Source organism: Papio anubis, chromosome 14 (assembly GCF_008728515.1).
Source record: "Papio anubis isolate 15944 chromosome 14, Panubis1.0, whole genome shotgun sequence".
NCBI lineage: Eukaryota > Metazoa > Chordata > Mammalia > Primates > Cercopithecidae > Papio > Papio anubis.
This window is the reverse complement of record NC_044989.1, coordinates 103,060,454-103,079,636: the sequence shown is the minus strand read 5'-3', so window position 1 is coordinate 103,079,636 and position 19,183 is coordinate 103,060,454. Positions and strand designations below refer to the sequence as shown.

Sequence of the window (19,183 nt, the reverse complement as noted above, 5' to 3'; positions counted from 1 at the left end):
TATCTTTTATTTATTTATTTATTTATTATTATTATTATACTTTAAGTTCTAGGGTACATGTGCATAACGTGCAGGTTTGTTACATATGTATACTTGTGCCATGTTGCTGTGCTGCACCCATCAACTCGTCAGCACTCATCAACTCGTCATTTACATCAGGTATAACTCCCAATGCAATCCCTCCCCCCTCCCCCCTCCCCATGATAGGCCCCGGTGTGTGATGTTCCCCTTCCTGAGTCCAAGTGATCTCATTGTTCAGTTCCCACCTATGAGTGAGAACATGTGGTGTTTGGTTTTCTGTTCTTGCAATAGTTTGCTGAGAATGATGGTTTCCAGCTGCATCCATGTCCCTACAAAGGACACAAACTCATCCTTTTTTATGGCTGCATAGTATTCCATGGTGTATATGTGCCACATTTTCTTAATCCAGTCTGTCACTGATGGACATTTGGGTTGATTCCAAGTCTTTGCTATTGTGAATAGTGCCGCAGTAAACATACGTGTGCATGTGTCTTTATAGCAGCATGATTTATAATCCTTTGGGTATATACCCAGTAATGGGATGGCTGGGTCATATGGTACTTCTAGTTCTAGATCCTTGAGGAATCGCCATACCGTTTTCCATAATGGTTGAACTAGTTTACAATCCCACCAACAGTGTAAAAGTGTTCCTGTTTCTCCACATCTTCTCCAGCACCTGTTGTTTCCTGACTTTTTAATGATTGCCATTCTAACTGGTGCGAGATGGTATCTCATTGTGGTTTTGATTTGCATTTCTCTGATGGCCAGTGATGATGAGCATTTTTTCATGTATCTGTTGGCTGTATGAATGTCTTCTTTTGAGAAATGTCTGTTCATATCCTTTGCCCATTTTTTGATGGGGTTGTTTGTTTTTTTCTTGTAAATTTGTTTGAGTTCTTTGTAGGTTCTGGATATTAGCTCTTTGTCAGATGAGTAGATTGCAAAACTTTTCTCCCATTCTGTAGGTTGCCTGTTCACTCTGATGGTAGTTTCTTTTGCTGTGCAGAAGCTCAATATTTTTATCTTTAAAAATTTGTTGAAACTTGCTTTATGGTACGGTAGTTGTCAATTTTCATAACTGTTCCCTGTCTGCTTGAAAATAATGCATATTCTGCAGCTGTTGGGTAATATAGTCTCGCTCATTGTGTTGTTTGAATCTTATGTATCCTTACCATTTTTTCTGTTTGCATGATATAACAGTTATGAATTTATGTTTACATCTCCCATTAAGATAATACATTTCTCCATGTAATTTAGTGATTTGTACTTTTAAAAATTTGAAGCTATGTTATTTGGAATTTACATATATCCAATTATTTTGTCCATATGGTAAGTCGTACCTTGGGTAGTGACCCTTTTTAACTGTAGTAATGCTTTTTGCTTAAAGTTTATTTTTCTGGTATAAGAATACATATATCATCTTCTTTTTCATCAGTATTTGGTTGGCATATATTTTCCTATCCTTTTTCCTTTCAAATTTTCTGAATCTTTAATTTCTAAATGTGTCATTCTAATAGCACAGAGCTAGAGTTTTATTTTTTAATCCATTTGGCCATTATTTGTTACTGAATCATTGCATCTAATCCGTTTGTTTAAATTACTGACTTTTTTTTTTTTTTTTTCTGTGAGACAGTCTCGCTCTGCTGCCCAGGCTGGAGTGCAGTGGTGCAATCTTGGCTCACTGCAACCTCCGCCTCCCGGGTTCAAGCGAGTCTCCTGCCTCAGCCTCCTCAGTAGCTGCGACTACAGGCACGCGCAACCACACCCGGCTAATTTTTATATTTTTAGTACAGATGGGGTTTCACCATGTTGGCCAGGCTTGTCTCGAACTCCTGGCCTCAAGTGATCTGCCCACCTCAGCCTCCCAAACTGCTGGGATTACAGGCGTGAGCCACCACACCCGGCCTTTAAATTACTGATTTAATTTATGCTACTATATTTTCCCATATACTCTGTTTCATTTTCTCTTCTTTAATTCTTTTGGATTAACTAATAATATTCATATTCTATTTTTAACTTGGTTTGTCAGATGTTCTCCACATTTGGTTTGCAGGTTAAATACCTTTTACTATAGTTTAGTTGGTACCCTAAAAATTGCAAATATTTACTTAATTTATCAAAGCCCAAAGTTAAAATTTTTATCCTTCTCTGAAATAATTACAGGAACTTGGAAGATTTTAATTCCAAATTCTCCTCATCTTATGTTATGCTATTGTTTTGTGGATTCCAATTGTATTTATTTTGATTACTTAATACATTAACAACATTGTTTAAATTTTCCCCATATTTACTTTCACTGCATTTAATCCTTCTCGCACCTCACATTCCTTCTGAACAAAGTATGTCCTTTAAAATTTCTTTTGCGAGGATTTACTGGTGGTAAACTTTCCCAGCTTTTGTCTGAAAACGTCTTGATTCATTACATTTTTTTTTTTTGCAAGATCCACAATCCTAAGCTGATAGTTATTTTTTCTCAACTCAGTAATGCTTCAGCTTCTCTGCTTGTGGGTTCCCACTGATGCTGTTGTGAAGTCAGCTGTAAGTTGGCTGAGGTTTTGAAGATATTAAAGCGTATTTTAATTTTTATGTGCAGTTTAGCTACAATGTGTGTAGTGTGGACTTTTTTTTTTTTTTTTCCATTTATCCTTGGTATTCACTGGGTTCCTTGACTCTGTAGATTAATGTCTTTCAAGTCTAGAAAATTCTCAGCCATCAATCATCTTCTTCAGTACTGTCTCGCTTCCCTTTCCCTTTCTGAAATTCTAGCTAGATGTATGTTAGGCTTCCCCACTTTATCCCCATGTCTCTTAACTCATTTTCTGTTTTCCATTTCTGTCTCTCTAGGCTGCATTCTAGATAATTTCTTAAATTCAACTTTCCAGTTCGTTAATTCTTTCTCAGCTATGTCTAATGTGCTGTTATGCCCGCCCATGGAAATTCTAATTTCTATTATGTTCTCTTATTCCTAGAAGTTCTGTTTAACACTCCTCCAAGTTTTCTTGCTCTTTACCGCATTTCCAATCCTCTCTGTTATTTCCAAAAATTAACGCGAGGGCTCTAATTTTATATTCTGGGCTTGATAACCCCAGTTTCTGAATTAGGAGTCTGGTCCTCCACTGTCCTGTTTGTTCTGGCCCTTGCTCATGGTCTTGTTTCCTTTTTTAGTAATCGTTTCTTTTCTGATTGTAAGTCGCTCATTTCCCTTAGTGCTCTAGTTCTGTTATTATTCATTCCTTTCCATTTTCTTTTTTCTGGTATTACTACTAGCTGGATTTTGACCATGCCACCTTGACTGCTGTGTATCTTCAATCCCTTTCACAGTTTCCATTTGTGTTTCGCTTTATACTCAGAAAAAAATTAAGTTTTCAACTTTCTATTCAAGGCTTCAGACTTCAGCTATTATCATCCCTCCTATTGATTTTATTTCGTCAATCATATTTTTAATTCTCAAGTGTTCATTTGTTCTGTAATTACCTCTTTTTCATACCAATCTGTTCTCTTTTTATTTAACACAAATAATTTCAAATCTTTCAGAGGACTGTAATTATACTTGAAACTTTTTTCTTTTTTTCCTTGAATTAGACTTCCTAGATTTCCTTTGGGACTAGTCTTTCTTTTTGGTGCTCACTGGTTATATATTCCTATTTTTAAATAAAAAATTGGTTAACCAAGGTAGTTGGTGTGGCTTTCCTGTATCAGTATACTGATCGATTTTTCTAACACACCTATGCCTTGTAGGGAAGAGCTGATTTATGGCTCTTTGTAAGTGGGCAGGGTACCTTGACGTGAAGGATTCATTCAGGGCTCAAGAGAAGACAAGCCTCCAGGCAAGCTGCAGGACCAAGCCCTTCCTCCACCCACTCCTCTAAGAAAAATGTAAAGCACTGTACTTTAGGTGTGTAGAATTTTTGTTTATTTCCCTCGAGAAATAGTTGACTCTTCTGCCATTACTCGATGTCATCTATTTTTAAGGTCTGGTACTATCTTAGAATCTATTCTGTTTCTCTCTTTGCTATTAGTTCCCAACGAGGAGTGAACTGTTCATTTTTTAATTTTTTTTTTTTTTTAAGCAACGATTACTGTATTTTTTGTTTTGGGGGGTTTTTGAGAAAAAAATCACCCTGAAAGCTCTGTGTGGGAATCCGTGAGGATGGGGCTGGAGGGGTAATGGTTGAAGGATGGCCAGGTGTTCCCATCACTGCAAACAATTCGCACTTGTTCTCTCTTGGGGGTCAGTGGAGATGTGGTCTTTCCTGGGGCTCCCGGGGGCTGTTCCCACCACCACTAAAGCTTGTTCCTGTTTTGATTCTTCCTTTGCTGTGTGACGACCTTCCCTGTTAAGGAGTATTTTTCAGTAGGGTCTTATTCCTTTTGTCTTTCCAGAAACACAACTAAATTTCTGGTTTGCTGATGGCCCTTCTTCCTGGTTTCGGTGCTATTTTGGATTTATTTCCATTTCTACAGCTTCACGGCTATCAGGTGGGGATTCTGAAGGGAGGGGAAGAAGTGCTCAGGTGCAGTCTCTCAACTGAACAGGACGTTCTCATAATTTTTAAAAATGTAGACAAATCATCCATGTTAATATTCAAGTATCTCAAGGCTTAACTAGATTCCATTTTATAATATCAAGTTCAATTGATCAGTAATTCAATGAACGATCTACCTTTTAAAAGATTTGTATTGAAAGTCATTTTCTGTGTATACAATCTTTCCTTTAGTTTCTACAATACAGTCTTTCTCACTTCAAAGAGAATAAAAGCACTGGCCTAAAATAATGAGTGAGTAATCAATCCACACAGATATTCTGTTTCTGGTTTCTCTGCAGTTCAATATTTCTTTATTTCCTACACGTTCACTGGAATCATGATTCCAAACCAAATACAAAAACAGCATGGGAAATGGAGGTGGGGTCAGTTCTCCTAAAGTTTCAAATGTGCTGTAAATTGCAGACAATTCTCAGACTTTTAATAGGAATATTATTTTTGTGTAGATGTGCTGGGGTTTTGGAGAAAGATTTATTTAAAAATGAAAAAAGGCCAGGTGTGGTAGCTCACACCTATAATCTCAGCACCTTGGGAGGCCAAGGCAAGAGGACCACTTGAGGCCAGGAGTTCAAGACCAGCCTGTGCAACATAGTGAAAAGCTGTCTCTAAGAAAAATTTTAAAAAGTGGTATGTGCCTGTAGTCCTGGCTACTTAGGAAGCTAAGGTGGGAGGATTGCTTGAGCCCAGGAATTCAAGGTTATAGTGGGCTATAATTGTGCCACTGTACTCTAGCCTGGCAACAGAGCAAGACCTTGTCTCAAGAAAAAGAAATTAAAAAAAAAAACCCTTATTCCTAGAAAAGAAAAAACTAATCAAAAACTTTTCCTGGACAATGAAATGCCAGAGGGTTTTATATCACACAGGGATAGTACCACATCATGTCCCATAGAAGAAGGGTCCATTTTTATATAATCTAAATTGCAGTGACTATTACGCATGCCATAAAAATATGCCAGATGCACACAGAAATCACAGCAGATAGTCCTCGGACAAGAATTCAATCTCACGGTGAAGTGATGGCAGCAGCTTTCCGGGAATCAACATAGTGGGATGAAAAGTTTGTGTCTTTGGGGCAGAGAGCTCTGAATTCAAATTCTAGCTGTCATTTTTTTTTAGCGCAGTGTCTAAGAAATGACTGGTTTTTAGCCTCAGAATCTAATTTTCTTTATGTGTAAAATTGAGATCCTAATGCCTCGCTCATGCAGCTATCGTGACGATTAAGTGAAATACCGTAAGTCAGGACGCTAGCACAGAACAGACACTCAGCAGGAATTTCTTTTGCTGTTCTGTCAAAAGTGCCAACCTGGCAGATGGTACATGTATTCATCTATGGGATCTTCCATTTACTCTGAACGTTTAAATTCAATGGTGAGACACAGTGAGGAAAGCAAGGACAACTCTTCAAGACATTCTAGTCTGTGGTATGCGATGCTGATGCCTGTATACCACCACATGGACTTAACCAGGATTTCTTCTGATCTCTTTTCTTAGAATTAAATTCATCATTTTCTTCAGATTTCATGTCTTTTGGCATTTTGCCTCATCGCTGATGCCTGTGCCCACAGCAAATCCCAACGGTGGGTTGGATAATTAAGAGATATTGCCTCCACACTACTATGCCATCACCCCCTCCACTGGCCTTTCTCTAGCTGTGCATGAAAATTCTGCTGCTTCCCAGTGCATTTCCCAGAACATCTTTTTTTCTCCAGCCCATTTGTCTCACAGACGCCCAGTGGTTGAGTCTCAGTTCCACAGAGAGATCTACAGCTCAGAGGATGTTCAGTCTTCAAATGCAACTTTGTAATTGGCAAGGGGTGCCCTCAGCTTGCTGGCTGGTCGTGAAACTAACAAAGCCCAGTCTTTGTGAGTGTGCTTTTAGGACACAGGGTCACTTATGCATTTTTAATGCTCAAGACAACGTTAATACCAATTCGTAGTGCCAAAGAAGAGAATTAAAACACGACTTCATGGAATGATAACATCCTCTCTTTGACCAAAAAGCCCATGTGTTTTATTAGCCACCAATTCAATAAGGAAACTGCTTCTTAGATAGTTGAGTCTGTCTATTTCTGGAAGAGGGGACAGTACACATACCCAGCTGGTTGTGATTTTTCTTCAGGGATTCTAAGGTCATTTATCTGAAGGTCTACTGATTGGTTTTCTTTGCCCACTCATTTTCCTTTAATTCAGACAACCAATTATGTGCCTTTTAAGTTTTTTTCTCCCTCCACATATACTAGGAACAGCCATAATAAAGCACGATATTCCCTTTTCTTGGGATGGCTTTGGAATTCACTGTTTTCTGTTTTGGCCCTCCTTTCCTTGAATATGTGCACTCAAGGTCATCTTGAGTGACCTTTAATGATAAATCTTGTCATTCATTCGGGCAGCACTTGAACAAATGGCCCCTTTCCCCAGTTTTTCAGTGCATTTCTTTGAAACCTACCATCCACTGCGTGCTCATCTACCCGCCCCCTCTGCCCTCTGCCCCTGCCCCCTGCTCCCCATATGAAACTCCATAGTGAAGTCTTTCTTACTTGGATTATTGTGTCCAGAAGATACAAGCTGAGAGTCCTGAAAGAACAAGAAACATCAATTAATTTTCTTATTGTGACTTTCAAAACCCAAGTTAACCATGAGATCATGTTTAAAACCGGTCATTCAGAACTGATTCATCGCTCTCAATCTCTATCAGCTACTTCAGCGAGAAACATGGACATGAAGGTGGACATGTACATGTTAAGCAGTTCTGGGAATACACTTCACAATCATTTTTCTTTTGTATTAATGACTTTCTGTTTATTGAGGTGAAGTTCATGTAACATAAAATTAACCATTCTAAAGTGAACAATTCAGTGGCATTTGGTACATTCATAAGGTTGTGCAACCACTACCTCTATCTAGTTACAAAATATTCCCATCACTCTGAAGTAAAATCTGTTACCCATTAGGCAGGGTCTCCCCATACCCCTGCCCCCCAACCCCCCGTGCCCCCAGCCCCTCACAACCACCAATTTCCATCTGTCTCTTGGATTTATCTATTCTGGATATTTCATATAAATGGAATCATGCAATACATGGCCTTTGTGATTGACTTCTTTTACTTAACATAACGTTTCTGAGGTTCATCCACCCTGTAGCATATATCAGTACTTCATTCTTTTTTATGGCTGAATAATATTGCATTGCATGGATATACAACAATGTGTTTAGCCATTCATCTGTTAATAGGTATTTGGGCTGTTTCTACCTTTTGGATATTGTAAATAGCACTGCCATGAATATGCAGGTATGTACACTAGTTCGAGTCCATGTTTTCAATCCTTTTGTGTATACACTTAGGAGCAGAATTTCTGGGTTATATAATAACTCTATGTTAAACTTTTTAAGGAACTGCCAAGCGATTTTCCACAGCAGTGAAACCATTTTGCAATCCAACAATGTCTGAGGGTTCCAATGTATCTACATCCTTGCCAATGCTTGTTGTTTTCCATTAAAAAATTATAGCTATCCTTGTGTGTATGAAGTGGTATCTCAACATAGTTTTGATTTGTATTTCCCTAATAACTAATGATGCTGAGCATCTTTTCATGTGTTTGTTGGTCATTTGCACATCTTTGGAGAAATATCTATTCAAGTCCTTTGCCATTTTTTAATTGGTTTGTCTTTCTGTTGTTGAGTTGAATGAGTTCTTGATATAGTTTGGATACGAGACTGTTACCAGATTTATGATTTGCAGTATTTTCTCCCATCCTGTCAATTATCTTTTCATTTTATCAATAATGTTCTTTGACGCACAAAAGTTCTAAATTTTCTAAATTTAAAATTCTAAAAATTTTCAATAAAGTTTAATTTACCTAATTTTTCCTTTGTTGCTCATGCTTTTGGTGTCATAGCTAAGATCCATTGCCAAATCCAAGGTCACGAAGATTTAAACCTACGTTTTCCTTCCCGATACTTATGGTTTGGGTTCTTATACTCATGCCACTGACCTATTATCATATTGACTTTTAATCTAACTTTTCTTTGAATGAACCCTTCCTTCTGCCCATTTCCTGTAGATGGGTTTGACAATCATCCCACCAGTAACACTCTATTAAACATCAACTGCTGTCAATCTCACAATGGTGGATAAAAAGATTAGTATGGTATCTACTTATCTGCAGTGGAATAAAGCCAGTACTACACAGTATTTTAAGTTTAGCTATTGCTCAGGTTGAATTTGATTTTACTTGCATTAAAACAAAATATTAAAATCTGTTTTGAGGATTTACATCCTCTTTCTTTGCAAAATTCTCATTTAATAGAAAATAAACCACACACCATATGTTCTTATAAGTGGGAGTTAAGCTATGGGTATGCAAAGGCACACAGTGTGATATGATGAACTTTGGAGGTTCAGAAGTGGGAGGATAGGAGTGGGACATGGGATAAAAACTACATACTGGGTACAATGTACACTACTTGGGTGATGGGTACACTAAACTCTCAGACTTCACTGCTATACAATTTACCCATGTAACCAAAAACCACTTGTACCTCAAAAGCTATTAAAATTAATAAAACTTTAAAATATGAAAGACTTATAAAAGAATGAGTGAAGAGGAATATAAAAAGAAAAAAAAGTAGCAGGACATAAAATCCAGAAAAACTCCTTTAAAATTCCAGCACATGGAACAAAAATCCATTGAAATTGAATGAACTTCTATTACATGGCTTAACGTATTTTACCAGAATTTTGTTCCATGAGTATAGGTTGTTATGGGGTAAGGGGTGTCATTTGATGTGACTTGCGTTATACTCAAATCCAAGTACTAATGTCTGCTTTAAAAAGAAATTCTACTGAAACGGTATAAAATGAGCCAGTCTGGTGGGCAGAGGCTGGGTAGGAAAATGGAGACGGGAAGGGATTCCCGCTCTATTAAACAGCCTGAGTCATATGCAGATGCCCAATAAACCTCTTTCAATTATGGTAATAATGAACTATTCATCTGAAGAAAAAGAACAAGCTCAACTCTCACCCTGAGATTCAGTTTTTGGAAATTATTATATGAAGATGAAATATCGTTCCTGAAATGGACTAAAATATCATCTGTAAGGATGATTTTGGCCTATTTTGGATAGATGCTGTCACTGAGAAGACATCCACAATTAAATCCTCCACGTAGATTGGTATGTTTTCCTTCTCTTCAAGGGAATTTAAGAGTTTGTATCTGGACATGAGTTAGTTTTAGCTTTGGCATGTGAAAAATACTGTGAGTCCCATTTAGTTAACTCCTCTGTGCTGTCTGTAGATCTGGGCCATTGGGAGGCATCTGTACTAGGGAGGGGAATTACTCACACACCATCAAATGGACAAGAATGGTAATTGACATAGTTTCCAGCATTAAGTTCATTTAAAAAAGAAAAAAAAGAAAAAAAAGAACAGAATTTTTTCTAAGACCATTAACACAAAATAGAATTATTTTATTTATTTATCGATTTATTTATTTAGAGATGGAGTTTTGCTCTTGTTGCCCAAGCTGGAGTGCAATGGCGTGATCTCAGTTCACTGCAGCCTCTGCCTCCCAGGTTCAAGCAATTCTCTTGCCTCAGCCTCCCGCGTAGCTGGGATTACAGGCGCCCGCCACCAGACCCTGCTAATTTTTTGAATTTTTAGGAGAGATGGGGTTTTGCCACGTCGGCCAGGCGGGTCTCAAACTCTTGGCCTCAAGTGATCCACCTGCCTTGGCCTCCCAAAGTACTGGGATTACAGGCATGAGCCACTGCGCCCGGCATATTTTATTTATTTTTTAGAGACAGGGCCTCGTTCTGTTACCCAGTTTGGAGGGAAGTGGCACGATCATGGCTCACTGCAGCCTCAAACTCCTAGGCTCAAGCGATCCTCCTGCCTTCGTAGCTGGTACTACAGGCACGTGCCACCATGCCCACCTAAAATTTTTAATTTCTTGGTGTGTCCTAAAACCCACAGGATGATTGTTGATCACCGACTCTTCAGCAAAGAACCAGAGATGAGCTTATAGATGACCTGAATTAGGATGACAAACCGTAAGATCATGTATCTCATAGATAGTAAACTTTAAATTCTAACTAAAACACCTGTGTAATTAATAACCGTTATTATTTCTGTTTTATGCGATAGGGAGTGAAGAGAGACTTCAAAACGGTGGAAGTAACTGCTATAAAAAAAATCTCTGTGGAAGTCTTGTGCAGGAGAGGCGAGAATAAAATCAAAGACTTTGTCCCTAATATATACTCTCACGTTGCCTGCTGATGTTTTCTTGGTGGTACACTGAAACAACTGTGAACGCAAAAGTAATGGCTATAACCTCAGTGTTCTAAACGGTGCCATTCTGTGGGTACAAACGTCATATTAGCATTCTTACCGGCATTTGGCCAGCCTGCTTGTGGAGGGGTCAGCTACCTTACCAGGCCACTCCTACCTTTTAGGTCCTCTTATCAGACACCCTGATAAGGTGTCTGCTGGCAAACCTCGGGTCCTGGGACTGCTGCTTTTGAAGGAGGACTGTTCTTCCCAGCCAGCTACAGAACCCCAGGGGGCCCCACAGGCTATGCAGATCCTTCATTCTTCATGGAGCCAGAGCAAGGCTGGGTCCAGAACAGAGGGAGAGCAAAGCTCCTTTCTCCAAAGGGACCACACACTGAAGTGCTTTCCATTTTTGTGTCTCCTGCCACCCCATTCAGAGACCCACATATGTGTAGCTTCTGTCTCACCCGCCTTCTCTCCCTTTGCAAATGTCTTCTGTAGGTAGGTGCCTGGGGAGGTCCAGCCCCATCTGTGCATTGGTATTGTCCTCCTCTGGGAGCACTCTACTAGGCCTGTAAGATTCTCTACTAAGCTTTTTAAGGGTTACAGAAGTGAGTCCAGCAAGTTAGGAGTGGAGGTGACATGTGTACAAATCATTAGAACCCAGGGCTGAAAGTGATGTGGTGACTGCCACTCCCAGTACTTCCAGCTGTGCATCCTGTTCTGATCCCCTCCCCCTCGAATGCTCATCCTGCTGCCTTCTGTTTCCTGCCTGGCAAACTTCATTCTTCCTTCGAGGCGCTGCACAGGTAAACTCAAGGGTTACCCTGTGCTTTGAAATCTTCTTGACTCTCATGTTTTTGCTACCCTGCGTCACACTTCCATTACAGTAATTATTTTTTCAACAATGACTTTTGTTTTAAAGAAGGATGTGACAGACCACAAACTGCACATATTTAAAGTATGCAATTTGATAACAAGTCTCATACGAGGAAGGCTACCTTTATTACTTTCTTGACCCAAGGATGGCTCTGTAACACCTATTCATGGAAGAAAATTTAGCAGAACAGGAAAGTATAAAAAGGGTGCCTGTCATCCCGTATCAGGACATTTTCAAGGTTAATCTGCTGCTTTTGATTTTGTTAGCGTTGCTCAACAGATACGTGTGTCATTCTGGGGGTCAAGTGCATAGAGGGAAAGCTACTCCCCGATACCTGGAAGAATATCGACAGATGGGAATTAATTTTTCTCCATCATTAAATCCTAAAGTCCCAAAACCAAAACTATTTTTGGTACATGGGAATCCTAAAACTCCTTTACATGTGGTGTTTAGCTGCGAAGTTTACACAAATCATCTTGCTGAAGGCAGAAATAACCAGGTATCCTGGTATCTGAGAAAACCCTTCAGTGAAATACTAAGATAAATATCATATTTCATTAAATGTAACAAGCCATCCAAATCGTACGAGGCTGCGTTATCTCATGTACTACCAACGGCTGCCAATTAATTGGAAGATGTCATCGACTGTAAAACAAATCCTGATTTTAGGGACCTGAAAACGTAAACAAACAAAAAAATGCACCTTAGGTCAATGAAATACAGAAGTTCTTTAGCCATGTTTCTGATGCAGGACAGTCTATTATGATGGCATTACTTAAAAATGGCTTTTTGAAACCACTTGGGAATGGCTCCACCCCTCATACCTCTCTTACCCTATCAGTCCATCGCTGGAAATACAAAAGGCAAGAAATGGAAATATATCTCCTTATATTTCCAGAACCCCATGGAAAAGCTAATTATGGTAGGAAAAATTACCATCTGATTTCGCTGGGTCTGCCTTCACACTCACTCTTAACTTGATAAAGCTCAAACAGTTGAAATAATTTGTTTTACAATTAATTTAAATGCTTATTTTGAGGTAATGCTAAACATGGAGTTTTAATGCACAGAATTTTGTGGTAGTTTTTGAAGCACACTAGCATCCCAAAGAAGGAGATGCATAACAAACTTTCCAACTTCAAAGTACTCTCCCTTCACACTTGCTGGCTTTCATTCTCATTGTGATAGGTGAAGAGAAAGGTAACAGGAGTCTCAATTCTGTAAAGATGCTAGAATTCTTCTGTATAATGCTTTAAAACTCAATCAGCAAAAACAGTTTCAGGGCCAGGCACGGTGGCTCACGTCTGTAATCCCAGAACTTTGGGAGGCTGAGGCAGGTGGATCACTTGAGGTTAGAAGTTTGAGACCAGCCTGGCCAACATGGTGAAATCCCGTCTCTATTAAAAATACAAAAATTAGTTAGGCGTGGTTGTGGGTGCCTGTAATCTCAGCTACTAGGGAGGCTGAGGCATGAGAATTGCTTGAATCTGGGAGGCGGAGGTTGCAGTGAGCCAAGATCACACCACTGTACTTCAGCCTGGGCGACAGAGGCTGTCTCAAAAAAAAAAAAAAAAACAACTGTCTCAAAAAAAAAAAAGAAAAAAATGAAGTTTCAGGCCATGTCTGAACCTACCAGATACAGCATCCATGACCACGTGAATGCTTGAAAAATGGCCTTAGCTTTGGACATCCACTTTCTTGAGGGTGGTAAATGCCCTACAATTTTGATTTCTTTATTTGCATTTCAAAATGTATGAGATTGCTGCAGAAATGAAAGGAAAAAAGCAAAGCAAATACATTTTCTTCTCTCTTGGTTGAAATACCCGATAATGGCAGCCAATTTAAAGGAGTCATGGATTCTTTTCTTTACCAAATTCAATTACTTTTGAGATTTGAAGAATGAGGCAGAAATGTCTGGTGGTGTTTGTCTAGGGAATTGCGACTCCAAATTAAGTTCTCAGAGGATAGAAAATAGCCAAGTGCATTATAAATTGACTTTATTATATATGATATCCTTCAATACCTAGACAAAATGAGGAAATTCTAGGAAGTATTCAGCTAACTAATTTAGTGGTACTGGGAACTCAGAACCCACAGTTAAATCGACTTTTCTGGTGAGGTCAAATTGCCCCCTCAATCTTAATAAGGGCTCAATTCTATTGTTGATTAGTCATTTCGGAGATTCTGCACCTCAAATTCCAAAAACAGTTTCAGCTGCTACACACTAGAAATGGTGAACATCTCAAAGGTTAACTGTCTCATTCATGAACTGCAAGGGCCAGCTGTCAGAATATAAAATTTGGTGAGATCCAGGTTCAAAGAGGTGTACTCTGTGTGAAAATTAGTAACACTCTTGGTTATAGGCAGAATAATGCCACCCCCAAAGATGTCTGTGCTCTAAGTCCCAGAACCTGTGAGGATGTTACCTCCCATGGAAAAAGAGACTTTGCAAATGTGATTAATGATTTGGAGATGGGAGATCATCGGGGCAGGGCCAATGTAATCACAAGGGTCTTTATAAGGGAAAGAAGGAGGCGGGAGAGTCCGAGAAGGAGACGTGAGAAAGGGAAGAGGTAAGTGGAGGTCATACTGATGTGAACCATGAGCCACGGACAGGGGGAGCCTCTAGACACTGGGAACAGCAAGAAAATAAATCCTTCCCTAGTGCCTGCAGTATGATTGCAGCTCTGCTGACACCTTGATTTTAGCTCAGTGACACAGATTTCAGACTTCTGACCACCAGAAGTATAAGACAATGAGTGTTGTCTGAAGTCACTAAGTTTGTGGCAATTTGTTATAATAGAAATAGGAAACTCACGTAGTCTTGTTTCATTTGTACAAGATAAATTATCAGTATTCATAGTGAACTTTTTGAAAAAAGGCATTATTAAAATCTGCAATGTTCCTACACTTTGTAAAATCACTTATTCTTTTTCTTGGACAAGGCAAAAACATCTAGAGATGAAACAGCTCCATGTAAATCCTATAGTGGTCCTAAATAAGACACTTTTCTTTTCATTTAAATTTGAACTTCTGTGCCCTACCTGATAGATAATAATGTATTTTTGAGTGAAAAATAAAACACTTCTTATTTTCATTATTATTATTATTTTTTGACACGTAGTTTCGCTCTTGTTGCCCAGGTTGGAGTGCAGTGGCAGGATCTCAGCTCGCTGCAACCTCCACCTCCCAGGTTCAAGCGATCCTCCTGCCTCAGGCTCTTGAGTAGCTGGGATTGTAAGTGTGAACCACCACACCTGGCTGATTTTTGTATTTTTGGTAGAGACAGGGTTTCACCATGTTGGCCAGGCTGGTCTCGAACACTGACCTCAGGTGATCCGCCCATCTCCCAGAGTGCTGGGATTACAGGCATGAGCTGCGCCCAGCCTATTTTCTGTCTTTAAAATACAAAATTTTAACTATAGTCATGTTTCTGTGCATGAGGATCTCCAGAACTTATTTATCTTGCATAAATGACACTTTGTATCTTTGACTAACACTCCCATTGTCCCCTCCCCAGCCCCTAGCAACCGTCATTCTCCTCACCGCTTCTGTGTCGATTTTAGATTCTACATATGGGTAATGACATATAGTATTCGGCTTTCTGTGTCTGGCTTAGTTCACGCAGTACAATGCCTATGCTATGTGTGTGTGTACACATACATGTGTATATGAATAATATATGCTGTATCAGAAATGTGACTATAGTTAACCATGAGGGTAGATCTTTAGAAATTTGCTAGGAGGTAATGTTCTCATCACCATAAAAAGAAAAGAAAATGGTAACTCTGTGAGGTTATTGATATATTAATTAGCTTGATTGTGGTGATTATTTCACAACATCAAAACATCAAGTTGTTTACCTTAAATATATACTTTTTTTGGTCAATTATACCTCGATTGAGCTAAAAAATGAAATTTTTGTACTAATGATTTAAAGTCTCAATTTGACCTCAGAAATCATTACTTGCACTTAAGTATCTACACGAAACAAAACAGAACAAACTGGTACAATATGTATGGAAAAGTCACAACCAACTATGCTTTTGTACGTGCCCAATTATACAAAAAGTTGTACTTACACCATGATACCTACACATAACAAAAATGTCCATGATTTTATTTTGGGTCTGAATTATTTTGGCTAGATTATATACAAAGATTGTAAGCACCGTGCATTTTATTCTAAGGATGGCAGGATGCCGCTGGAAGTACATACTGAATAAACTGTTCAGCTAAATTCCCCTGTACTGAATGAAAGGGCTAGAAGCCTGAAAACTTCATTTTGTATGGCAAATTCATACAAAATATTTTGTTGCTGTTTTGAAGAATGAAGAAAATCTCTATATATTCACTTGAAAAGGTCTTCAAATACATTTTATTGTAAGAAAAATCAACTCTTAGAATGGAATTTATCTTTGTGATAACAGCAATGAACAATTCTTTCAATAATTCACCTTAGAAAGCGGTGATATTGATATTTATTTTTTTGTTTGTTTGTTTCTGAAACACAGTCTCCATCTGTTGCCCAAGCTGGAGTGCAGTGGCACAATCTCAGCTCACTGCAAGCTCCACCTCTCAGGTTGAAGTGATTCTCCTGCCTCAGCCTCTCGAGTAGCTGCGATTACAGGCATGTACCACCATGCCTGGCTAATTTTGTATTTTTAGTAGACATAGGGTTTCACCATGTTGGCCAGGCTAGTCTTGAACTCCTGACCTCAACTGAGCCACCTGCTTTGGCCTCCCAAAGTGCTGGGATTATAGGAATGAGCCAGCATGCCCAACCAGAAAGCTGTGATATTGATATTGATAATGATACATGTTGTTGGAAAAAATCAACTTTTGGAAAAAGTACTTTTAGTACCATACCACTTAGGAATTGGAAAAATTGCACATGTATATATGTGCCTATAATGCACAGGGAAAATGACTGAAATGGCACATAAACTCTTGACAGTAATCTCTGGGTAGGGAAATAATCTCTGGCTTGGAGTGCCAGGGATGTTGAGATTTTGGTCTCTTCCCATTTGTATAATTTGATCCTTTATAATAAGTATGTAGTATGTGTCAGTTATTCAAATCAAAGAAAGTCTATTACACTCATGATTACAGTCATTTATTCTGTGGCCAATGTTTTGGTGTGCTTTTCCTGAGAAAATATAGATATCTCTTTTTAAGTCCTAGAAAATATCTTAAGCTTTAAAAAAGATATTCAGGGAAATTAAATACCACATGTCTTCAACACTAAGACACTGATTTTAAGATACATCATTAATTTAATAGCAGCTTTTCAGAAAAATCCAGGACATACAATTTTATACATCACATTGAATGTTTAAAATGATTATAAGATGCATTTCAACTTCACAAATGTTTTTTAGATAAAATGATAATTACAATAGTATCACATTTTGCAGAGAAGTGTAGGTAAGTAAGATTGGAGGCTTGATTCTCCCCCTTTCATAAATGATTACAGATGTGCTTGCAAATTGTTAAGAATCAGATTCACGTGCCTCTGGCAGGAATACTTACAGGAGAAAAGACAATCACGGGTAAACCCACTGCCCACTAGAAATGCCTGCATGAGTAAAGCATATTCCTCCCGAGGGGTGCAAGATCTCACCTTATTTGGAAATGGAAATTTGGTTGGTTCCACTTTGCCAGGTGCTTGAATAGCAGAAAGTGGTGGAAGCCAGGTCATCTCCTAAAGCATGGGAGAAAAAACAAACACTATTATGATACAGACAGTATCCAAAATCAGCGATATGTAAAGCGGCTGTACAAGCGGGCCTTCATAAGGCAGGGAAGGGGTAAGAAATGTACAAAGGCTGAAAGAAAAAAAAAAAAAGATGTGAAATCCACTTTTATGATTTCATTTCCTAATTTTACCAATTCTTGATTCCTTGGCTCTCCCCATGCTCCCTTTATACCTTAAAAAGGCTTGCAAGGCTGTCCTATTTTCACTTCATTTAAAGCGCCGAGTAAAGGGACAATCTAGCAGCAAAATTTCTATGGAAAATGCCACATGAAGGGGACTTGGACTTGATCCCACAAAATTCACAGGGTGTCTCCAAAGGAATGCATAAGGTACTTTTAACTTTATGGATCTTTATGAGAGGAGTTATTTATACAATTAGAAATAAAGTATCAGTTCTCAATCAGGCCCACACATCACTGTGGTCTTCAGAAAAATGTTGTTCACAGAGAGTGAAGAAACCAATCACGCCCATGAAATACAGAGAGAGAATGGTGTCATGTCTTACAACACGGCAGTAAGAACACAACATGAGCTTAACATGGAATAATTTCTCGAACACTTTTTGACACATTTTCTCTAAGCCTTGGGAGAGGGAAAGAAGAGCTGTTTTATTCACTTCCAGTATTCACCTTCAGTTTCATCTCCGGAAGAGAGCTCCAATCAATAAATGACTACAGAATTATATTGATTTCTGATGACCAGGACACCAACTTGGCGTTTATAAATTGGATCTGAACCCTATTTTTTTTTTTTTTTTTGAGATGGAGTCTCACTCTGTCACCCAAGCTGGAGTGCAGTGGTGCGATCTGGCTCACTGCAACCTCCGCCTCCCAGGTTCAAGTGATTCTCCTGCCCCAGCCTCCTGCGTAGCTGGGATTACAGATGCCCACCACAATGCCTGGCTAATTTTTGTATTTTCAGTAGAGACAGCGTTTCACCACGTTGGCGAGGCTGGTCTCGAACTCCTGACCTCGGGCGATCAGCCCACCTCGGGCTCCCAAAGTGCTGGGTATACAGACATAAGCCACTGGGCCCGACAGAACCCTATTTCTTGATCTGCCTGCACTTCCAAACCTAAGCAAGCACAGAAGCAGTGGTCGATCCATTTTCAGAAAAGTGAGAAGTTCTCTCTCTTGAGGTGAGGACGTTTCCTTACCTCCCTTTGGCGGGTGGGTGTTGAAAAGGGATCCTGTCAGGCTTTCGGAACGGAAGAGCTCTTGGGAACGGTCGTGCGCCTTCCTTTCTCAGGTCATTCACCTCCCCCAGCACCTCAGATAATGCAGAACCCACACAGGAAGCCGTGGGAGGGCGAGTGTGTTCAAAGCCATGCGGGAAGGATCTACGGACCCCATATCATCTCTCCCAAACCACGACACGTGACACAGGCCGTAGGTGGGTCAGGCACATACGCATTCCAGGTGTCCCTTCTCCATTCTGCCGTTACCAACGCTCCCCCAGGAAAGCAAAGGGAGATCCAGTGACCCTTTAAAACGTCCCTCTCTCCTCCCATCTCTGCCCTGCTGGTGCCTTGGTCTCCCTCTGAGGAGGCTGAGAAGCAGGACTGTCAAGTTTGTGTCCACAGTGGCATATTTGTCCATAGAGTCAAGGAACTATTCGTCATTCTCAGAGTTGGGCCACCTCGTCTAGGACCTGGTGAATTCTTATCCAGAGTGTCGCTACCCAATTAAGAAAGCCATAAAGACACAAGTGGA

The 19,183-nt window shown here is 39.4% G+C and overlaps 1 protein-coding gene across 5 annotated transcripts in view; it reads right to left on the bottom strand.

Moving 5' to 3' along the window:
• Positions 1–19,183, bottom strand: part of AFF3 (AF4/FMR2 family member 3) — a 599,573-nt gene that overhangs the window by 205,394 nt on the left and 374,996 nt on the right. For all 5 annotated transcript variants that reach the window (XM_009184764.4, XM_009184766.4, XM_017947790.3 and 2 more), the window contains 2 exons: positions 17,337–17,417; positions 7,103–7,139 (listed from right to left, as the gene is read on the bottom strand). In XM_009184764.4, coding sequence (XP_009183028.2) covers positions 7,103–7,139; positions 17,337–17,417 — 118 coding nt within the window. The remainder of the gene's footprint in view (positions 1–7,102; positions 7,140–17,336; positions 17,418–19,183) is intronic.